This window comes from Stegostoma tigrinum, chromosome 17 (genome assembly GCF_030684315.1).
Source record: "Stegostoma tigrinum isolate sSteTig4 chromosome 17, sSteTig4.hap1, whole genome shotgun sequence".
NCBI lineage: Eukaryota > Metazoa > Chordata > Chondrichthyes > Orectolobiformes > Stegostomatidae > Stegostoma > Stegostoma tigrinum.
The window spans coordinates 55,228,893-55,249,335 of NC_081370.1; the positions used below are offsets into that span (position 1 = coordinate 55,228,893).

A 20,443-nucleotide genomic window follows, 5' to 3' on the forward strand; every position below is an offset into this window, starting at 1 on the left:
TTGTCACTGATAGTAGGAACTGCAGATGCTGGAGTCAGAGTCAATACAGTGTGGAACTGGAGGAACTGCAGGTCAGGCAGCATCATAGGAGCAGGAGAATCAATGTTTCAGGTCGGCACCCTTTGCCAGGAATGAGATTGCTGACATGCTGCAACACTTTTTTTAGTGATCGGCAGGTTGCTCATAAAGAAACCATCCCTGTGCTACAATTGAAAAAATAATGACTGAATTAAAACTTTACCCATTTTGGATTTTCCATCTTCATATTTTGTCCTTTGTAACATGTGATGCACGATCCTGCTCCTTGTTGAGTTACTGAAAAATGTGTCTTTGTTGTTTATGGTAAAGCTGAAGAAGGTTTTAATGAAGGAAAAAAGAGAGAATTTAAAACCCACATTGAAATTTCGCACATCATTAGAGATATAAGAGGTAATAATCTACACAAGAGGCTTAACCTAAAACATAAAAGAGAAGGTGAGAGGCACAAGTTAATGTAGACTGTTCTAACTTCTCACACTTCTGTAGGCTTATACCATTAATGCAAATTAATGGTATAAATTTATTTTGAAATTCCACTTGTATAACATTCAGGTGTTTGTGACATACTTACTGATGCATGCGTGCTCTGCTGAATGGTGCAGTGTAGCAATCAGTCTCTTCCAGATCTGGTAGAGCCTCTTTATCGAGTTTCATTGGGTTTCTGGGCAACCAACTCTTCAGCTGTCGTAGGTTCCTCTGAACACTAACAGAAAAATGCCAAACTACTGATGTTTAAAACTACATGCGCTTAAATAATCCTAGAATATTCAAACTCAATTTCAATATTTTGCAGGGCCATTATCATGTCCAGGTTTCCAACAGATGTATGTGAATCCAGCAGCGGTTCATTCATAAAAGATAAAATACCGCAGATATTCTGGAAATTCAAATCAAATATGGGGAATGCTGGAGAAACTCAGAATGTCTGGCATCATCGGTGGAGGGAGTTAACATTTTGAGTCCGGTAAGACTCCTCTTCAGATCTACTTCTGTTCTGAAGAAGAGTCAGACTGGACTCGAAGCATTAACTCAGTTTCTCTCTCCACTGACGCTGTCCTACCTGTTGAGTTTCTCCAGCATTCTGCATCAGTATCAACTCATTATTTGATTTTAATTCCACAAAATACTGCAGACCAGAACGTCTATGCTCACTAAATACTAGAATAGAAATTATTTTTGCAATCATAACCAATCCTAGCAAAATATGTTAAATATTTATAGTATGTGTCATCTTATTAAGTTTTTCTTGAAGTCTTGCTGACAAAATTAGATTTGGATTTTGCCATAACTAATAATTATTCATTTCAAAATAATTGATCTTAATATTTGTCTTTGTCTGAATGACATGGCTGCATGCAATAATTGATTAGCAAACGCCAGAAATATTTTTCTGGCAGAATTATTGGGATTCCTGTAAATATTGAGATAAACCAGCTTGTTAATCACATGATGAACCTAGGTCTTGTGAGAAATCATCACCTTATGGTTTTTGTACAGTAGATTGTTCAATGTGATTTGAAATTAAAGTTAGGAAAAATACTTCTCACATGAGCTTTACTTAAGACTAATGATAAGGAAGATTCAGAAAGTTTAGTTTGGAAATAGATAGAATGCAAAAGGGGCAATTAACTTGTCAAAGGCTGAAAAGTAAAATATGTGGTGTTTTGGTTTGCAGGACAGCTAATCTAATGGTAATATGTACAATTTGGCTAATTGCCAGGTTATATCTTGACACACTGCGGGTGACAGCCAGTTCCAATCATTCAGTGAGGTATACCCTGATATGGACAGTAACTCACAGTCAGATATTAGAATGAGTGGTTCATGATCACATTACTCAGGCAAAACATGGGTTTTAATCGCTCCCACAGCTAATGATCATCCGATCAGACATTTCTAAAGGAATCTTCATCAAGGTTGCTGTGCAGTCTGGAAAATTTGCCCTAAACTTTGCAATTTGCAACAAGAGATCCTCTGAGATTGTAACATTACAAGATCAGAAGAAACAGAAGCAAGGTTTGGTTATTTGGGTCCATCAAGCCAGCTTGGCCAGTTGATTAGATCATGGTTGATTTAGTTTTGGTCTCAACTCCTCAAGAATCCTTTCTGTCTCTTCTCCATAATCCTTGACAAATTGTCGATTAAAAATCACCCTCAATCAGGCTTCAATATATTCACAAATCCACATCCCACAGCTCTCTGCAGAAGAGAATTCCAAAAACTCACATTTTCTGAGAAAATAACTATTCCTCGTAGAGATAACAAGCTGTAGAGCTGGATGAACACACAGGCCCAGCAGCATCAGAGGAGCAGGGAAGCTGAAGTTTCAGGCCTTTTTCAAGAAGGGTCCAGACCCGAAACGTCAGCCTTCCTGCTCCTCCGATGCTGCTTGGCCTGCTGTGTTCATCCAGCTCTACACCCTGTTATCTCTGATTCTCCAGCCTCGGCAGTTCCCACTATCTCAAAACTATTCCTCAACTGTCTTCAATGGGAGACTCCTCATTTTTAAACTACACTTCGTAGTTTGAGATTCTGTTATGAGTATTCCTCCAGTATCTATCCTGTCAAGTTCACTCAGAATCTTACAGGTTTCAATAAAGTCACCCCACACTCATTTAAACTCCAGTAAGCATAGGCCCAAACTGCTCAATGCTTCCTCTTAAGACATACTTTCACCAAGGGATCAGCCAAGAGAATGGTCTCTGGACTGCTTTCAGTGGAAGTATACACTCCCAAATAAGGACACTAAATGTGTACAAAATGCTCCAGGTACGGTCTCTGAGTATCCAATCATGTTACAGCAAATGTTTTACTTAACTACTCCATTCCCCATGCAATAAAGGCTGTCATGTCACATGCTTTGCTGATATACTTACTGAACATGCATGTTAGCTTTTTCTGATTCAGGCACAGGGGCACTCGATCTTTCTGTAATGTAGTATTCCACAAAGTCTGTGATAACAAGGTGTAGAGCTGGATGAACACAGCAGGCCGAGCAGCATCAGAGGAGCAGGAAAGCTGACGTTTAGAGCGTAGACCCTACTTTAGAACATCCTGCTCCTCTGATGATGCTTTCCACATTAAGCAGAGGTTCACCTGCACATCTGCCAATGTGGTATACTGCATCCACTGTACCCGGTGTGGCTTTCTCTACATTGGGGAAACCAAGCGCAGGCTTGGGGGCCGCTTTGCAGAACACCTCCGCTCGGTTCGCAATAAACAACTGCACCTTCCAGTCGCAAACCATTTCCACCCCGCCTCCCATTCTTTAGATGACACGTCCATCATGGACCTCCTGAAGTGCCACAATGATGCCACCCGAAGGTTGAAGGAACAGCAACTCATATTCCGCATGGGAACCCTGCAGCCCAATCGTATCAATGTGGACTTCACCAGCTTCAAAATCTCCCCTTCCCCCACCGCATCCCAAAACCAGCCCAGTTCGTCCCCTCCTCCCACTGCACCACACAACCAGCCCAGCTCTTCCCCTCCACCCACTGCACCCCAAAACCAGTCCAACCTGTCTCTGCCTCCCTAACCTGTTCTTCCTCTCACCCATCCCTTCCTTCCACCCCAAGCCACACCTCCATCTCCTACCTACTAACCTCATCCCACCTCCTTGACCTGTCCATCTTCCCTGGACTGGCCTATCCCCTCCCTACCTCTCCACCTATAGTCTCCTCTCCACCTATCTTCTTTTCTCTCCATCTTCGGTCCTCCTCCCCCTCTCTCCCTATTTATTCCAGAACCCTCACCCCATCCCCCTCTCTGATGAAGGGTCTAGGCCCAAAATGTCAGCTTTTGTGCTCCTGAGATGCTGCTTGGCCTGCTGTGTTCGTCCAGCTCCACACTTTATTATCTTGGATTCTCCACCATCTGCAGTTTTCCCATTATCACCGATGCTTGGCCTGCTGTGTTCATCCTGCACCACACCTTGTTATCTCAGATTCTCCAACATAAGCAGTTCCTACCATCTCATTTCACAAAGTCTTTCCACTTAAATCACATTCCACTCTGTCCAGCCTGCCAAAGTGGACAACCCCATATTTTTCCACATCACACTTCATATGTTAATTTGTTACTCATTAACATAATACATTTATAGCTCTTTGTAGTCACCCTATACTCACTTCAGTTTGCTTTCCTACCTAACTTTGTAGAATCAGCAAATTTGGCTACAATACAGCCTGTCCTTTCATCCAAGTCATTAAGGTACATTGTAAATTGTTAAGGCTCAGCTCTGATTCCTATGGCACACATTAGTTCATGTTTGCCAGCCCAAATTGACCCAAGTATCACCAATTCCCAAAACTCTATCCATGACATCACCCTTAATAGCATAAGCTCTTATTTTATGCAGTAACTTTTCACGTGGTACCTCATCAAATGCCTTTTTGAAATTCACCACATGCCTTGGTTCCCTTTCACCATCCTGCTTGTTACGTCCCCAAAGAGCTCAAAACATTTGACAAGGTTGAGTTTCTAGGCTGGCACAGTGGCTGAGTGGTTAGCACTACTACCTCACAGTATGAGAGACTCAAGTTCAATTTCACCTTTGGGTGACTTGTACATTCTCCTCCTACAGTCCAAAGATATGCAAGTTTGATAGAGTCAATAACTGTGACTTCCCTGCTCCTTGGATGCAGTCTGACCTGCTGTGCTTTTCCAGCTCCACATTTATTGCCTCCAGCTTCCAGCATCTGCAGTACTTAACTGTCTTCAAGTTGGGTGGGTTGGCCATGCTAGATTACCCATAGAGTTCGGGTCTGCGTAGGCTAGGTGCATTAGCTATGGGAAATACAGGGATAGAGTCGGTGGGGGGTTGGGACTGGGTGGGATGCTCTTCAGTGGGTTGGTGTAGACTTGTTGGGCTGAACGTCTTGTGTCCATACTGTAGGGATTCTATCTAACCAACACAGGCAGAAGTTGACATTTGGAATAATTAGTCCCAATTCATGTCTGACCAATGTGGAAACATGACAGGAGGTTTTACACCTTGCTCATTTGGAAGGTATTACAGTCCTTCACCTCTCTGACTGCAAAACTATTCCAGTTAATATCCTTAACCATTTCTAATGTTGACAACTGTTGTGAGAACATTATTGTTCATACATGAAAGCAAAGTGTTCATGTCAGATCTTTAGAAACAGGAGGATGATTTTCAGATAACTGGCTGTCTTGAAATATGTTTGAAAAACAGTGAATTTTTAAAAAAAGCCATGCAATAGTTTGGATAACTGTAAAGTCACACTAGAAGTCCCCTGGGAGATTCTGTGGACACTGACAGCCCTCAGAAACTCTGTGATTCACAAGTTTATATATGGTTATTTATTTCTTTTTTTTTAAACTTGGTTTTCTTGACTCACAGAGTCATGGAAGATATTTGGATTGATTTAAATAGTGCCAAGTGACAGTCGGATATGTGGAAAAGATACTAATCTACACAAAATGTAATGTGCCTTAAGTTACGAAAATAGAATGAGTTGCACAAAGAAGTAAAAGTGACTCAGGCAAAGAGGCTCCTTTGCAATTTCAAATTTTTGTCTACACTTGCAATCAATTGCCCTAATTGTGATTAACAATATTAATACATTTTATTCCACTTTTAAAAATATATGCAGCAGTTTGCATTCAGCTGTAATTCCCTGCCAAGTCTCTTGAGCTTGGGATGCTTTATTTGGTAGAAAATGTTGCAACTTTACGCAACACAATACTTGTAACCTTCCAAGGTTTAAAAATGCTTTCAAAATCTACATCTTTGTCTTTCCTCTCATTGCACCAGAACTGAGCTGTAAGATTTGCGGTTCTGCTCTTTTCGCAAGACTACCAAACTAATGATCGAAAAATACAACACATTGATCGAAATAAAAACATTTTTATGGGAAACCAAATTCTCAAAAGCTAAATTCTCAATTGTCTAGCTAGGGAGACCACCACATAAAGCTGGGAAGAAATTCAAGCATATACTGAATCGGAGAATGCAGCAATGTTGCCAACAAAGGAACATAAGAACCGGAGGAGGCCATTCAGCCCTTCCAGTCAGGTACACCACTGATTATGATCAGAGCTGATCATCCAACTGAGTATCTTGTTCTCACTTTCTTTACATATCCTTTGATCCATTTAGCTTTAAAAACTACATCTAATTCCTTCTTGAAAACATCCAATGTTTTGTCCTCAATTGCTTTCTGTGGCAGAGAATACCACAGGCCCACCACTCTTATTAGACTGTGACCCCTGGTTCTGGAACTATATGAATACATATCTATTACAATTTTATAATTATAAAGGAGAAATCTGAACACTAAATGAGCTAATTTGAACACATCAATGGTGCATTCCGATTAATCAGGGCCAGGGAGGTCTCCTTGTATTAAAAAAAATCTGTTTTATGCTCCTGATAAACCTGTTGTATAATTAACACAGAGTAGAATAATTTAGAGCCAATTGCAAGTGGCAAAAATCAAAAATTAGCAAAGCCAAATTTCTACAGTTTTAACCTCCTTGAAAATCTGGCCTTGCAAAGTTCGGTACGAGGGCTTGGTGCTCAAATAAATGTTTTTCTATTCTATAACACACTGAGTAATGCATTGTACCCAAGACCAATTTTGTAGGTATAACTGCTCAATGCCTCAGCACAGGCTGGAGAGCAGCAGGTGAATGTCGAAAGTAAACCTAATGTTCCGCACTGAATTTGTCTGAAATAAATGGGAAACACTTCAAGCTAAAATAATGCTCCTAAATCATAATAGAATCACTTGGAAGGAGCTAAGTTCCATGTCCTGACAAATGCAATCACAGGAATTTTTATGGAACAATCAATTTCGGTGCTTCATGAATACTGAAAAGTCCAAAAATACTGGTGCTATTTTAGAGTGAAATGTTGCTAACCATAAAAGGAAGTGTTCTGTGAGTGTGTTTGCATCAAAAGCAGGTTGACAAGACTGAGTGTTACAGATTGGCAGTTCAGCTCTGAGGCTTCGGAGAATGTAATTTCCCGTTCAGTTACAATAGAGAGGCCAAGCTGTCGTATCCCTGACAGGAGATCCCACAATTCCAATCCAAAAAAAGCAAGAATGCTCGAATGATTGCTTCTTTTGGATCAACAGCCTGTGTGATACATTTATTTTAAGACACTCTTCAACAGTTGAACTTCAATTATATATTGTTTTGCAAAGCTCACTGCAAGGATTTATCCTTAACAGCAGAAATGCTGTAAGACAGGGTATCACTTTATGGTAAGAGTATGGTTTTGTACACGAGCACAAGTCATTCTGGAATCTGTAATAGTGAGCATAATTGCAGCGCATCTACATCACCAGATGAAAAATGGCAGGTTGACGTATGACTTGACAAAAAGGCATCCCACTCTGCATAAATATCTCACCAAATCTCAGAATGTTGTTGTGATATATTTGAATACATGACCGAGAGCCTGATCAATCTTTGTGAGGTATGCAGTTGTGGTCTGTACATCAGTATTAATGTCACTTAAAATGTGACCGTCACTTAAGTCCTGTAACCTGTTTCTGAATTGTATTTATTATTCGTTTTACAATTTTCACTACACCACACAGCAACTTCACAGATTGCTCCCAGTTCTGAATTTGCAGCTATCAACTGGAATCTTTATGAGATGCTATTAACAAACACTACACAGCACCCACCAACCTGCTCAGCACTTTGTTCTTCCAATCAGTGTAATAACATTTTTTCCTGGAAGAATAGGAAAAAAATACTAAGGACTGGAGGATTTGGAAAGACGAAATAACATTCCTCACTGTCTTTCTCAAGTGGCAAGAAAAAAAAGGCAAAAATTACGAGAATCTTATGATTACATCATTCACATATGCTCAATTACATGCATTTTAAGTAAAAAATATTGTTCATTACTATTTAACAGTGCAGGAGATCATTGTGAAACATGCTCAAAATTTAGCTATCAACTTGTTACTATATGTTTTCTTGAGTTAATTCCGAGAAGGTGCCAAGAATATGGATGGAAATTGTACATTTCACAGTTGGCAACAATTGTACGACTATTATAGAATGTATTATTTACTGGAGCAGGTGAACAATTCTCATGTTAACTGTGATTTTAAAACCTTGTGTCAAGCAAATGATATACGATGAGAGTCACAACAGTTTACACTCTTATGAGCAAGAGAGATGACAGGTTTGTGAGTTTAACTTGAGGGTCAACAGGAAAGAGGCATGCTTGAGCATTCATGGTGACATTAACCAGTTCAGTAATTGATGTCACTTTGCAACATAATCTGGCTCTCCAGCCAGCAGGTCTAACTGGAACACTGAACTTTAAGCATCGTCCCTCCCTTGATACTTCCCTATCTTCCCATTCCAATACGTTCCAAACCACATGTTAACAATAAACGATTTAACAGAGACTGAAAAAAACAGTAAGACAATTACAATACCTAAAAGGCATGTGGATGTTCATTCTTTCTGCGTATTTACAAATCGTTTCCCAAGGAGCGTGGAGTTTCACAAACATTATGTCGCTATTTGTGAGTGATTGCTGAGGTTGCAGATAGAAAAATTAATAAATAAGAATTAAATTGCTATCAAAAAAATTCTAAATAAAAATCTATGTCACTTTCAGGCAAATTTTTGACCAAATATGAATGAAGGATTAGTGTCATTTTCACAAATATCATGGGTGTTAAAATGACTATTTCATCTATAGCCAATCAAAATATTGCAATATTATTTCACAGTAAAAGCCCCATTAAATTTTGGTTTTATTACTACATTTCTGAAATGTCCTTAGGCAAAATAACTAACATATCGCGAGCAATCACATGAATTTATATTGCTTCTGCATGCATCATACCATGAGTAGAAATTGCAAAGATCAGAGATTGGATTTTTAAAAATATTTACAAAATGAGGAAAAAATGTTAATTCTGCCACCATTTAAATTTTTCTGTAACCATTTCAAATCTATGCCTGTGTTAAGTCTGTAATCATGGATGGCAATAAATGGCTTCCATTAACCAAAATAAACTTTTGAGTGAGTGAAGTTATCCTCTTGTAATTCAGTAGTCAAAAGGGCTATAAAGGACAGGGCTACCCAGAATGATCAGGAGTCCAAATAGTTAGGCAAGCCAAAATTTTTGGGCTTGCAATCCACTTCTTACCGAGTGGTTGTGACAATTTTCAACCCTCAAAATGGAGTCACGAGAGGTAAACGTTTGGGAAACACTAAAGTTGGGGATTTCAGCAGCAGCTGTAACACAGTGAAAATGTCACTGAGACAAATGTGAATTTTCATCTTCTGGAACCCAGGTTCAAATCCCACTACGGCCTCTGTTGGAGTTTAAATTTAATTAGTCATTACAATAAACAATTTTTAGAAAAAGGATTGTGATCATAAATCTACAGTTAATTATCACAAAACATACCTGATTCATGAAGTCCTTTAAGGAAGGGAATCTACCTTATGTGTGACTACAGTCCCACTGTAGTGTTGACAACTCTTAAGAGCTCTTTGAAAAAGCATAGCAAGCCTCTTGGTTCAAGGACACTGAGGGAAGTTAGATTGATCCATATGTCTGGCTAACTGGTTTTATCAATATTCTTACCAAATTGACATCAGTTCTGGTACTGAGGCAAAATACTTCTCATTCTGTAACACCAAAACTGAAATCAGACAAGGCCTTTGAAGAACATAAAGGAAGCAGAAAAGAACGTAAACCAGGAATTAGGAGGGCTAGAAGGGGCCATTAAATATCCTTGGAAAGTAGGAGGGAGGAGAATCACAAGGCATTTTATATATACATTAGGAGCAAGAGGGTAGCTACCAAAAGGATAGGTCCACTCATGGATACTGGAAAGTAAGTTTTGGGTGGAACACGGAGAAAATGGGTGAGGTCTTTAATGATTACACCACATTGGTATTTACCAAGGAGAAGGGCAGGGATTAGGGAGGAATATGTTGATATTCTAGGACATGTCAATATTCAGAAGGAGTTATTGGATGTCTTGTAAAACATTAAGGTAGCTAAGTCCCCAGGACCTGATGGAATCTATCCCTGAATACTGAATGACGTAAGGGAGAATTTGCTGGGGCCATGACAGAGGCGTCTATATGCTGAGCTCCTAGAAGACTGGAGAATAACCAATTGTTTAAGAAGGATAATCCAGGAATACATCAGCCAGTGAGCCTTATATCCGTGGCAGGGAAAATATTGAAGAAGATACTGAGGTACAGAATTTACTTGCATTTGGAAAAGAATGAACTTATTAGGGACAGTCAGTATTGGTTTATGTGGAGAAGGGGGATGGATTTGTCTCACAAATTTGATTGAGTTTTTTGAGGCAATAATGAAGATGATTGATGAGGATAGGGCAGTGGATTTAGTCTGCATGAGCTTTAATAAAGCATTTGAGAATGTCCCTCATGGTAAATTGGTCCAGAAGATAAAGTCACATGGGATCCATGGTGAGTTGGTAAGTTGGATACAAAACTGACTGAGTTATAGAAGGCAGAGGGTAATTGTGGAGGGCTGTTTTTTTTTGACTGGAGGTCTGTGGCCAGTGTGTTCCACAGGGATCAGTGTTGGGACATCTGTTGGTTGTATTGTACATATATGATCTGGATGAAAATCTAGGTGATTTGATTAATAATTTTGCACACAATATGAAAATTGGTTGAGTTGTAGATAGTAAAGAAAGTTGTCAAACGATACTGTGGGATATAGATCAGTTGGGCAGAGATATGAAGCATAGTGTTTAGACAAGCGTAAGGTGATGCATTTTGGGAGGTCAAATGCAAAAGGATGTATACAGCAAATGGCAGACCCCATGGAACACTGATATACAGAGGGATCTTGGGTGCAATTCCATACCTCATGATTATTGTATAAACTTCATTGCAATTCTCCATTTTTAGTTGATGTATTTCTGCCCCAGTATAGATGGTGCCAGGTGACCTTCAAACCACTCCTACTAATGATGTTATTCCTCTGTTATTCCTTGCCTCCACCCAAATGGACTCTACATTTTGATTCTCTGAACAAAAAGATCATTTCTCACTCATTCTTTATTAACAGAACCATCCTACCTCCTTTCACTTTCACCCAGTCTTTCAAAAATGTTATATGTCCCAGCTGTGGTCATTTCCAACCATGTTTCTGCAATGACTGTCAAATCATACCCATTTATTTATACGTGTGTTATAGAACATTCGTGTTATAAATGGTGCACATATTCAGATAACAAGCCTTTAACTCTGTATCTTTTATCTTCCTTTTTTCCTATAGTTACCTTATTTGCCAATGCACTTTTATGTTTATATGTTCTGAAAAAATGTGTCTGGGTAACTCGCACGCATGAACTTGGTTTCAAAGTTCCTCAAATTGCAGACAGGTGATGGACATTTTATGTCATGGATAATAAGGGGAGGTGGTGGCCTAGTGGTATTATTGCTTGACTGTGAATCCAGAGACCCAGATAACGTTCTGGGAACCCAGGTTCACATCCCACAACAGCAGATGGTGGAATTTGAATTCAATAAATATCTGGAATTAAGAGGCTAATGATGACCATGAATCCATTGCTGATTATTGGGGAAAAACTCATCTGGTTCACTAACATCTTTTAGTGAAGGCAACTGACCTGGTCTGGTCTACATGTGACACCAGACCCACAGTAATGTGGCTGACTCTGAGCTGCTCTCTGGGCAATTAGGGATGGACAATAAATGCTGCCTGGCCAGCAACATCCTCATCCCATTAATGAATAAAGGGGGGAAAGAAATACTGATGCCCACATCTTACAATTGCAACAAAGTGCCTGCCTTGTCATCTTTATTAGGTTAGGTTTCAAGTGAACAAGCATCACTCAACTGTTGTCTATAGTATCACCAAATAGCTTATTTAATCAAAGTCTAATTTTGATGACATACTTGTATCATTTCCAGTTTTAGCTTAAACAACTGTGTGTGAGTTTAGAGGAGCCAAATGTTTTAAAACAAATTCACTAAACAATCACCTTGTTAAAGCCTTGAACAGTCAGCAGCTTATGGAAGCTGAAGAAAAAGATATCGAGAAAAAATCGCATCTTTCCACTCTGCATCAAATTCACAAGTTATATCTTTTAGACGTCATCACAATCTGACCTATCACATTGTATTCCCGCAGTAATTGTTTACTGTTTACTTAATAGGCACATAGAACATAGAACGGTGCAGCACAGTACAGGCCCTTCGGCCCACGGTGTTGTGCCAAACTTTTACCGAAATCTAACGTCTATCTAACCTCCACTGCTACCTTATAATATCATCCATATGCCTACCTAATAGCTAAACCCAACATCCCTAATCCAGTCACAATGTTTTGCAGTAATGTATTAAATAACAGTGACACAGTGGGTCTATAGTTTAAAAAGAAACATTGATTGTAAGGTGTTTCATAACTTTGATGAGGAACCAACTGATATTACGTAAAGTAAGACTTTGTAAGAATTGTAATAGAAAGCGATGAAATTACTCAAATGTTACAGCCATTTTGATTAAGTCATCCTAGGTATATATATCTAAATATTCCTGAGGGCATTTTTCACCATTGGAATCTATCAATCAACGGGCTGACTGATTTTCCCAGTTTTACTAAGCTGAATATAAGGCTAAGGCTTTTTGAGAATTGGATTATATTAATTAATAATCATTGTCTGAAAAGACTAAAGTAATGGAAATAATTATCGCAAAGTGACCTGCTGTGCTAAGAAATAATTATAGATATTACAACAACCTCCTCGTGAAACAGAGTTCAGCACTAATCGCATCCCTTACTTGTTTCATAATTAGTTACTGCTGAATAGATTTAAATCCATAGTTCACAGAGAAAAAGAAAATCCATTGTTATCAGGTGAAAAAATCTGTAAAACATATTTCTTCCATGTTTATTATAATAAATAAATCTGCATGATGCTCTGATCACTTCTTACATAAAAAGTAGACACATGGTCGACCATAGTGTCATTGCAGTAACAAAAAGGCAACAAAATGCTCTTTTTGCCTGAAAATGATACCCAAATTTCGACAGTTTTGTTATAGCTAAAGTCTCCTCATTGTACAGACACTGATCTGGATCAGGAGGAACTGCAGAATGCAATACTCATTCAATGAAAAGAAGGAATTAATAAATACATGTAGATCCCTTACTAAATTGGCTAGTCTTTTCAAATATTTTCAAGATTACTAGAAAATAAATGGAGCTACAAGCAAATATCTTCAATGAACGAGCTTCTAAAATTACATAATGTCATCAAATTTTCTCTTAAATGGCACAAGTGCTTGCTGAGAATATTTTAATGATTTTTATCCATTCAGTCACAGGATGCGGGCATCACTGGCTAGTCCTAAACCTATTGTCCATTCTTAATTTCCCATAGAGTCAACCATATTGTTGTGCGTCTGGAGTCACGTGTATGTCAGACCAGACAGAAACAGCAGGTTTCCTTTCCTAAAGGACTTCAGTGAACTCAGTCAGTGAACGTATGTTTAATATTTGCCAATCTTCAGTTTCTTCCAATTCAACTGGCTCATAGCTTATTGATCAAGGGATATGTTTTATTTAGATCCGTTCTCATGGTTCTAGACCTCTATCCTACAATGAATAAGTGCTTATTGGTACAAAACCATGAATTTATTGCATAATTATTTTTTCTCAAACTACTTCTTCTCTTCCTAACTAAATGGATTTTGATTCTTGCTTTACCCAAACTTCCAAGTACAATGTGGGAATGCAGATTGAGACTGCTGCCAGGCTGTCTTCCCCACAGGGTCTAATCACTGAGCCTTTCCTCATCCATAGCTCCTACTTACTGCTAACAGCAGTACATGTCAGTCTGTCAACATGTCAACATGCAATGCAGAGCATAAAAGCGATAGAGAGAGAGAGAGAGAGCAGAAACCATTAGACAGATGGAGAATGGGTGAGTGAGAAAGACAACAAGAAACAGAGAAAGTGTGCAAGAGAGAGAGACTGTGAGAGAGACCCGCGAGAGAGCGAGAGTAGCCACAAGAGACAGCGAGAAACTGCAAGTTAGTGAGAGCCAGACCGAGAGCCTGAGAGAGCAAGAGAGACAAAGAGAGAATGAGAGAAAGTGAGAGAGAGTGCATGCGAGAAAGAGACCACAAGAAAAAGAAAACACACGAGCGATGCAAGAGAGTGAGAGCATGAATGAGAGTGTAGGAGACAGTGTGTGACAGACAGCAAGAAAAAGCACGAGAGAGGTAGCTCATGAGACAGAGTGCAAAAAAGACAGCACGTGAGGGACAGCATGTGTGAAATCATGTGAGACAGCACAAGAGTGAGCATGAGAGAGAGCACAGCACAAAAAGCACGAGAGTGTGTGTAAGAGACAACATGTGAGAAAGCGTGTGGAACAGCAAGCGAGATAGAGTGAAATGAAATATAGACAGAGGGGAGTGCAAACACAGCAGAAACTTCGATAGAGACTTTTGAACTTAGTGACATTAAAGTCTGTTATAAATAATCTAATGTGAAAGCAAATTGAATAGATATTAAAAATCTGAAATAAAAGCCAGACAATAGACAGATAACTCAGATCAATAGATAAGGGAGGAACTGACCTTTCAGCTTGCAGCCCTTTTGTATCAGCACAAGGGCCAGGTTGTAAGTAAGTAGAGAGGCAGAGAAAGCAGAAAGAGAGAAAAAGGAAAGGGAGCTCCATAATGGAATGGAAGGAAAGAGAGATTGAGGCTAAACGGACACTGAGGTGGGAGAGGCCCTGAATACTCGTTCCAAACGAAACAGGAATTGACTTCTATTCTTTTTATATGGCTAGACCTCCTTCTCCATTCAAACTAACTTTGTTTTGTTCACACCTCTCTTTCCAGCTGCAGTCCTTCTGCACGCAGGTTTCTTTCGAAGGTGTTCCTCTTCTCTACCTGTATACTTGATATCTTATAGACCAAAATGTAGTCAATCCGTTTCTTCCCATCTTTGAAGTAAAGACCAAATGACATCTCTGAGCATTTGTCATCCTAGGCAAAAGATACAAGGGGCAGTGTCAAATAAAATGGCAGGAACGATCAGAATTACTATTCTTAAAAAGATGTTTCAGGCATTCTTATTCCCTTTTGCTATCCCTAACAGCTTCTACTCTTCACTGGTTTCAGTTGATATTCTTTATCATTAGTAGAGAAAACAACAAACCCTATGTAGTAAAAACTTATTCACACGAGTGGTCCAGATTTGGAATGCACCCCTCTGAGGGGTGGTGATTGCAGAATCAATTGAGGCATTTAAAAGGGCATTGGATGGTTACTGGAATAGAAACAATGCATAAGGGGACAGGGAAAAGCTAGGAAATTAGCACAAAGTTATAATGCACTTTTGAGAGCCAATGCAAAAACAATGGCCTGCTCCTGTCCTGTAAGGATCTGGTTCATGTTATAATTTGACAAGATGAAAAATTGTACAAAAAGAAATTGACAACTTCAAGAAACTTGTTAAATTTGACTTGACTGTGTACTTTTGTAGATATACAGTCTGATTTTAAAAAATGATAATTTGGGAACAATTATGGTGTTGGTTCTCTCTCTCTACACGGGCTGTTTTTATAGAAAAAAAAACTTTGCAATTACTTTTGACCACTGCTTTAGAAAATCATCGCATTCATTTGACCAAGAAGCTCCAATGAAAAGTGTAGGTTACATTTAGTCAGAGAAGGGGTTAATTTTGGCCGTAGCCTTTATTTCAACTAAAGGGGAGATGAGGAGAAATTCTTTTAGAAGGGGCTTGCAATGATGTGCAACGACAAAAAGGACGGTGATAGCAGATGCAATTGTAGCTTTCCAAAGGGAACAAAAACTTGGAAACAGTGCCCATAGGTCTACAGCGAGAGAGCATCGAATTCAAAACCTTCAGTTGACACTATCAAACAGCTAAATGCTTCTACAATTCTACAACTTGTTTCCTATGGTGGTGGGGGAAGTGAATGCTTCTGGATGCGGTGCCAGTCAAGCTGACTGCTTTGTTCTGGATGTTAGAAGCTTCTTGGATGTTGTACCCATTGAGGCAAGTTTTGGGGGGGGGGGGTAACCCCATGATTTATTAACAGTGGACAGGCTTCGGAGAGTCAGGAGGTAAGTTACTTGCTGCAGTATTCCTAGCCTCTGACCTGCTCTTGTAGCCATTGCACTTACATGGTTATTCCAGTTTCGGGTCAAAAGTAACTTCCAGGATGTTGACAGTGGGAAAGTCAGTGATCATTGAATGTCAGGGGTTAGACTGGCTCTTATTAAAGATGATCATTGCCTGAAATTTGTGTGGCAGTGAATGTTAATTGCCACTTTTCAGCCCAAGCCTGGATATTGTCCAAATTTTGTTGCATTTGAACACGGACTGCTTCAATATTTGAGAAGTTGCGAATGGTGTTAAATATTGTGCAATCATTGGCAAACATCCCCACTTCTGACCTTATGATGGAAGGAAGCAGCTGAAGAGAGTTGGTTTACTACCCTGAGGAACTCCTGCAGAGATCTCCTGGGACTGAAATGACTGACCTCCAATAAACACAACCATCTTTCTATGTGTCCGATATGACTCCGATCATTAGAAAGTTTTCTCCCTGTCTCCCATTGACTCCAGCTTTGCCAGGGCTTCTTGTTGCCATGCTACGTCGAAGGCAGGCTTGATGTCAAGGGCTGTCAATCTCACCTGTTTATTATTCCTGATTATTGGTGAATTCAAATTTTACCATTTGCCACAGTGGGATTCAAATTGATCTTCCCAGAACATGAGTCTGGGATTCTGGGTTACTCGTCAAGTGACATTACCAGTGGATCCTCCATCTTTTGTTTAATAACATCTAAGAGGAAAGTGAATGTTTTAAGTTAAAGGTCTCTCACGAGATCAATGGCATTATGCCCAGTACTTGAGCAATGGCTCATTGACTAACAGTGCCTGGTCTTTCAAGTGATATCTATCACTATCAATACTTCATAATCATATTTGCATTGTGAGGACAGGCATCATTCATTAGAGTGAGTCACTCAATTAATAAGATGTTTTTGCAGGGAGAAAAAATATTGAGATGGCTCAGGAAGAAGACAGCAGTAGTAAAGCTGTGAGACAGAAATGCTTCTGTTGAAATCAAGGTGATAAAAAATCAGATGTCTTCTATTACTGACAAGTGACCTGTCCTTTCGGGTCATTACACAGGCTGTAAAACAAAAACAAAATTACCCCAGTTTTCCTCTTATGCCATCAGCATAATAAATGTAGGCAAAGCTAGAATGGGATGGCAAGGTGGCTCTGTGGTTAGCACTGCTGCCTCACAGCTCCAGAGACCTGGATTCAATCTGATGCTCGGGAAATACTCTGTGTCGAGTCTGTGCATTCTGCATGTGTCTGGGTGCATTTCCTCCTATAGTCCAAAGATGTGCAGGCTAGGTGGATTAGCCATGAGAAATGTAGGGAGGGTCTGGGTGGGGTACTCTTTGGAGGGGTGGGGTATGAACTCAATGGGCTGAATGGCTGCTTCCACACTTTAGGGATCCTGTGAAATGAGCAGAGCTGTGATCATTCGAGGTCTCCTCATAACGCACTCCATTAAAGATGTGACAGAAAAATAATACCACTTGCTCTTCATCCTGAGTTTCTGATAACTGACGATTTAATGTGTTTTGAATGAGGAAGTCATGATCACTCCGAGAATCGTACGTTCTTTGTTCAGACTCTATGGCGCTCCACTCCTTCACTTCATCTGCAAAACAACAGGTAAAGCTTACCAATTGGCTATTTTTTAAGAGAGTTCTCAACTCAACTTCTGAACTGCAAAAACTGGCTGCAACTTTCTGGGGCTTGTTACACACTGTTACAAAATTCAGAAATGTTTACTGTGTTAATCATTATAGATTCATACTACAGCTGCTAGCATTGTAACTGTTCTATTAAGCAGAGTGAAGTGGCTTTTTTTAATCATGTAAGACACTCTATTAAATGTATTAAAAGATTTCACTGTCATAAAATGTTTATCATTTTAAACTCGCATTCAGCAAAGCATCTTAGCAGAACAAATGAACAGAGTTCATTAAGTTTGTCAATTTAGTGTAAATGTAAGTTCTCATATTTAACTGCTACAGAACACAGTCCACAGGGACACCCTCTCTACCTTGGACACAGTTAAGTCATTAAATAAGTTCACTCATGTGCACTGGAGAAGTGGCTTGTGTTCTTTTTTAGTAGCTCCACGTGGGATACTTTCCTGGTCTGAATAGTTTCCATCAGCTCCAGTAAAACACTAAAAATGCATTCTGAGAAAGCTCAGACCCGATGGCTGAGTGTGATCCTCAAAATGTGCTCTGGCTAGGTTGTGAGGAAAAAGGTAAAGTTACCACAGTCCCAAAGGACCAAAGGCCTACCCTGTCATTAGAGAGGGGCAACTGGTGGTGGGTTAACCTCAGGGTCACCTCGCCTCAGACGAGGGAACAGGTTGAGGAGAGTCCTTCATGATAGCCTCAACCGGTGCAGGAAATAATAATAACTGATGTACTGTCAAACTATAACCTGACACTGCAGGACAGTTAATGATTCAGTTAATGCATGCCTTCAGTGTCTGAAAGCCACTGCATACTCCAGAACCTGACCGTCAAAATCAAGCCTGATCCCTGACTGCAGCACTCAGAGAATCAGCCTTGTTAGAAATGCCATCTTTGAGTTGAAGCCCTAGATGTCCTCATGAGTTAATGTAAAAGCCCTCCCTCAAAGAAGAACTGGGAAGTTATTCACAGTATTTACCCCTTGTTCAGGCAACATCAGAAAGAGAAGAGATTAATTAGTCACTGTCACATTGACAAGATTGACTAGTTACTGTCATGTTGACTATATTAACTGGATGCTGTCACGTTTAACCAGTTTCTGTCATGTTACTATTTCTATTCCTTACATTACAATCCTTAAACTTCAGAAGTATAATTGGCCGTAAAGCACTTTCGAGCATCCAATGGTCATGAAGGACAAATAGAAATTCAAGTTTACTTAAAATATTCAATTCACTTTATTTATCATTGTTCCAGGAAGATCCCACATGAAGTATTGAAGCTGCTATAAACAATCCTTTGTTTTTTTTTTCACCTTCTCAATATAGAAGTGTTTCAATTCTCTTTCTACTCTCCAGGATATCCTTTTCTCACGGCTAGGCTTCAAAGTCTCCTGATGGTTTTCTTTCCAGTGCCCAGGTAATTTAGCTGCTACAATCCATAGGGATGGCAGATCCAGTAGAGACCTTGCTATTACCTCAGCCATGTGGTAACACAGAAGGCCCATCACTTTCTAGAGGTAGTAGGAACTGCAGATGTTAGAGAATCTGAGATAACAAGGTGTAGAGGTGGACGAACACAGCAGGCCAAGCAGCACCAGAGGACCAGGAAAGCTGATGTTCATCCAGCTCTACACCTTGTTATTTCTGATCCTTTCTGGAGATAGCAGGAACTGCAGATGCTAGTGATTTCTGAGATAAGAGCTTGCCTATAGCTTTTCTATTTGCACAAGCTATGTCTTTTAAATCCTCATCTTCTTTGCAATGTGCAATACCTATCTTGAATTTTCCTTGTCATAGATTTCTTTTTGTGTGAACTTCTCTATATTTATTCTACGAACCTTATTGCATTTTTGGGTTTAATGGTTCACAATCCAACTTAAAGTCACCTCCGGTATCCATGTGTTTCCATATTGTTTCTGAAGTTAAATTACTAGCGTGGATTACAAACAGATGTGCAATGGCATTCATATAACATGATGCTGTAATTAATCACATGACATCAGTCAGAGACAAGGCACCAATCATGGAACATGTGAAAGAGAGAGATCTTAAATATTACACCAGACAGCTGTGTGTGATAATCTACAGCTTCAAGTAAAGAAACGTTAAAGAACATGAGTGGAAAAGCCTCACCTAGCAATAAGGAGCAAGCAGCTTCAGGGAAAGTGTATGTTTAAACAATCAAGCCCAGAGATATTTAACACAGATATCTCAAAGAGTAGACAGCAACATTGGCTTAAAGTTCGAAGATAAAACATGGTGGCAGCGAGGGGAATAGAAAACAGAATCAGGATCTGAAGTTAGACACTGATTAAAAGGGAACGTTCCATATGGCAGGCAGCGGCTGTTTGGGCGTGAGATCCACACAGACAGTCAGAGGGACGTGTTGTTTTACATGGACCACTAGAGTCGACTAGAAGACATTGATATTGTTGCTGTTATATAGTTGCAATTTTCTGAAGTTTAAGGGTAAGAAAAGGACTGGGAATGGAGAAGGCTCAGAGGCAGAAAAAAAAACGTGGAAAACTTTGATTGCAGTGTTAGAGAGTGTGAGGATACTAAAGCACTGGAAAGAAAACCATCAGGAATT

The 20,443-nt window shown here is 39.6% G+C and overlaps 1 protein-coding gene across 4 annotated transcripts in view; it reads right to left on the minus strand.

The window, feature by feature from the left end:
- Nucleotides 1–20,443, minus strand: part of ano3 (anoctamin 3) — a 511,995-nt gene that overhangs the window by 186,442 nt on the left and 305,110 nt on the right. For all 4 annotated transcript variants that reach the window (XM_059652166.1, XM_059652167.1, XM_059652165.1 and 1 more), the window contains 6 exons: nucleotides 17,669–17,796; nucleotides 14,912–15,070; nucleotides 8,475–8,575; nucleotides 7,711–7,755; nucleotides 611–742; nucleotides 242–348 (listed from right to left, as the gene is read on the minus strand). In XM_059652166.1, the coding sequence (XP_059508149.1) occupies nucleotides 242–348; nucleotides 611–742; nucleotides 7,711–7,755; nucleotides 8,475–8,575; nucleotides 14,912–15,070; nucleotides 17,669–17,796 (672 nt within the window). The remainder of the gene's footprint in view (nucleotides 1–241; nucleotides 349–610; nucleotides 743–7,710; nucleotides 7,756–8,474; nucleotides 8,576–14,911; nucleotides 15,071–17,668; nucleotides 17,797–20,443) is intronic.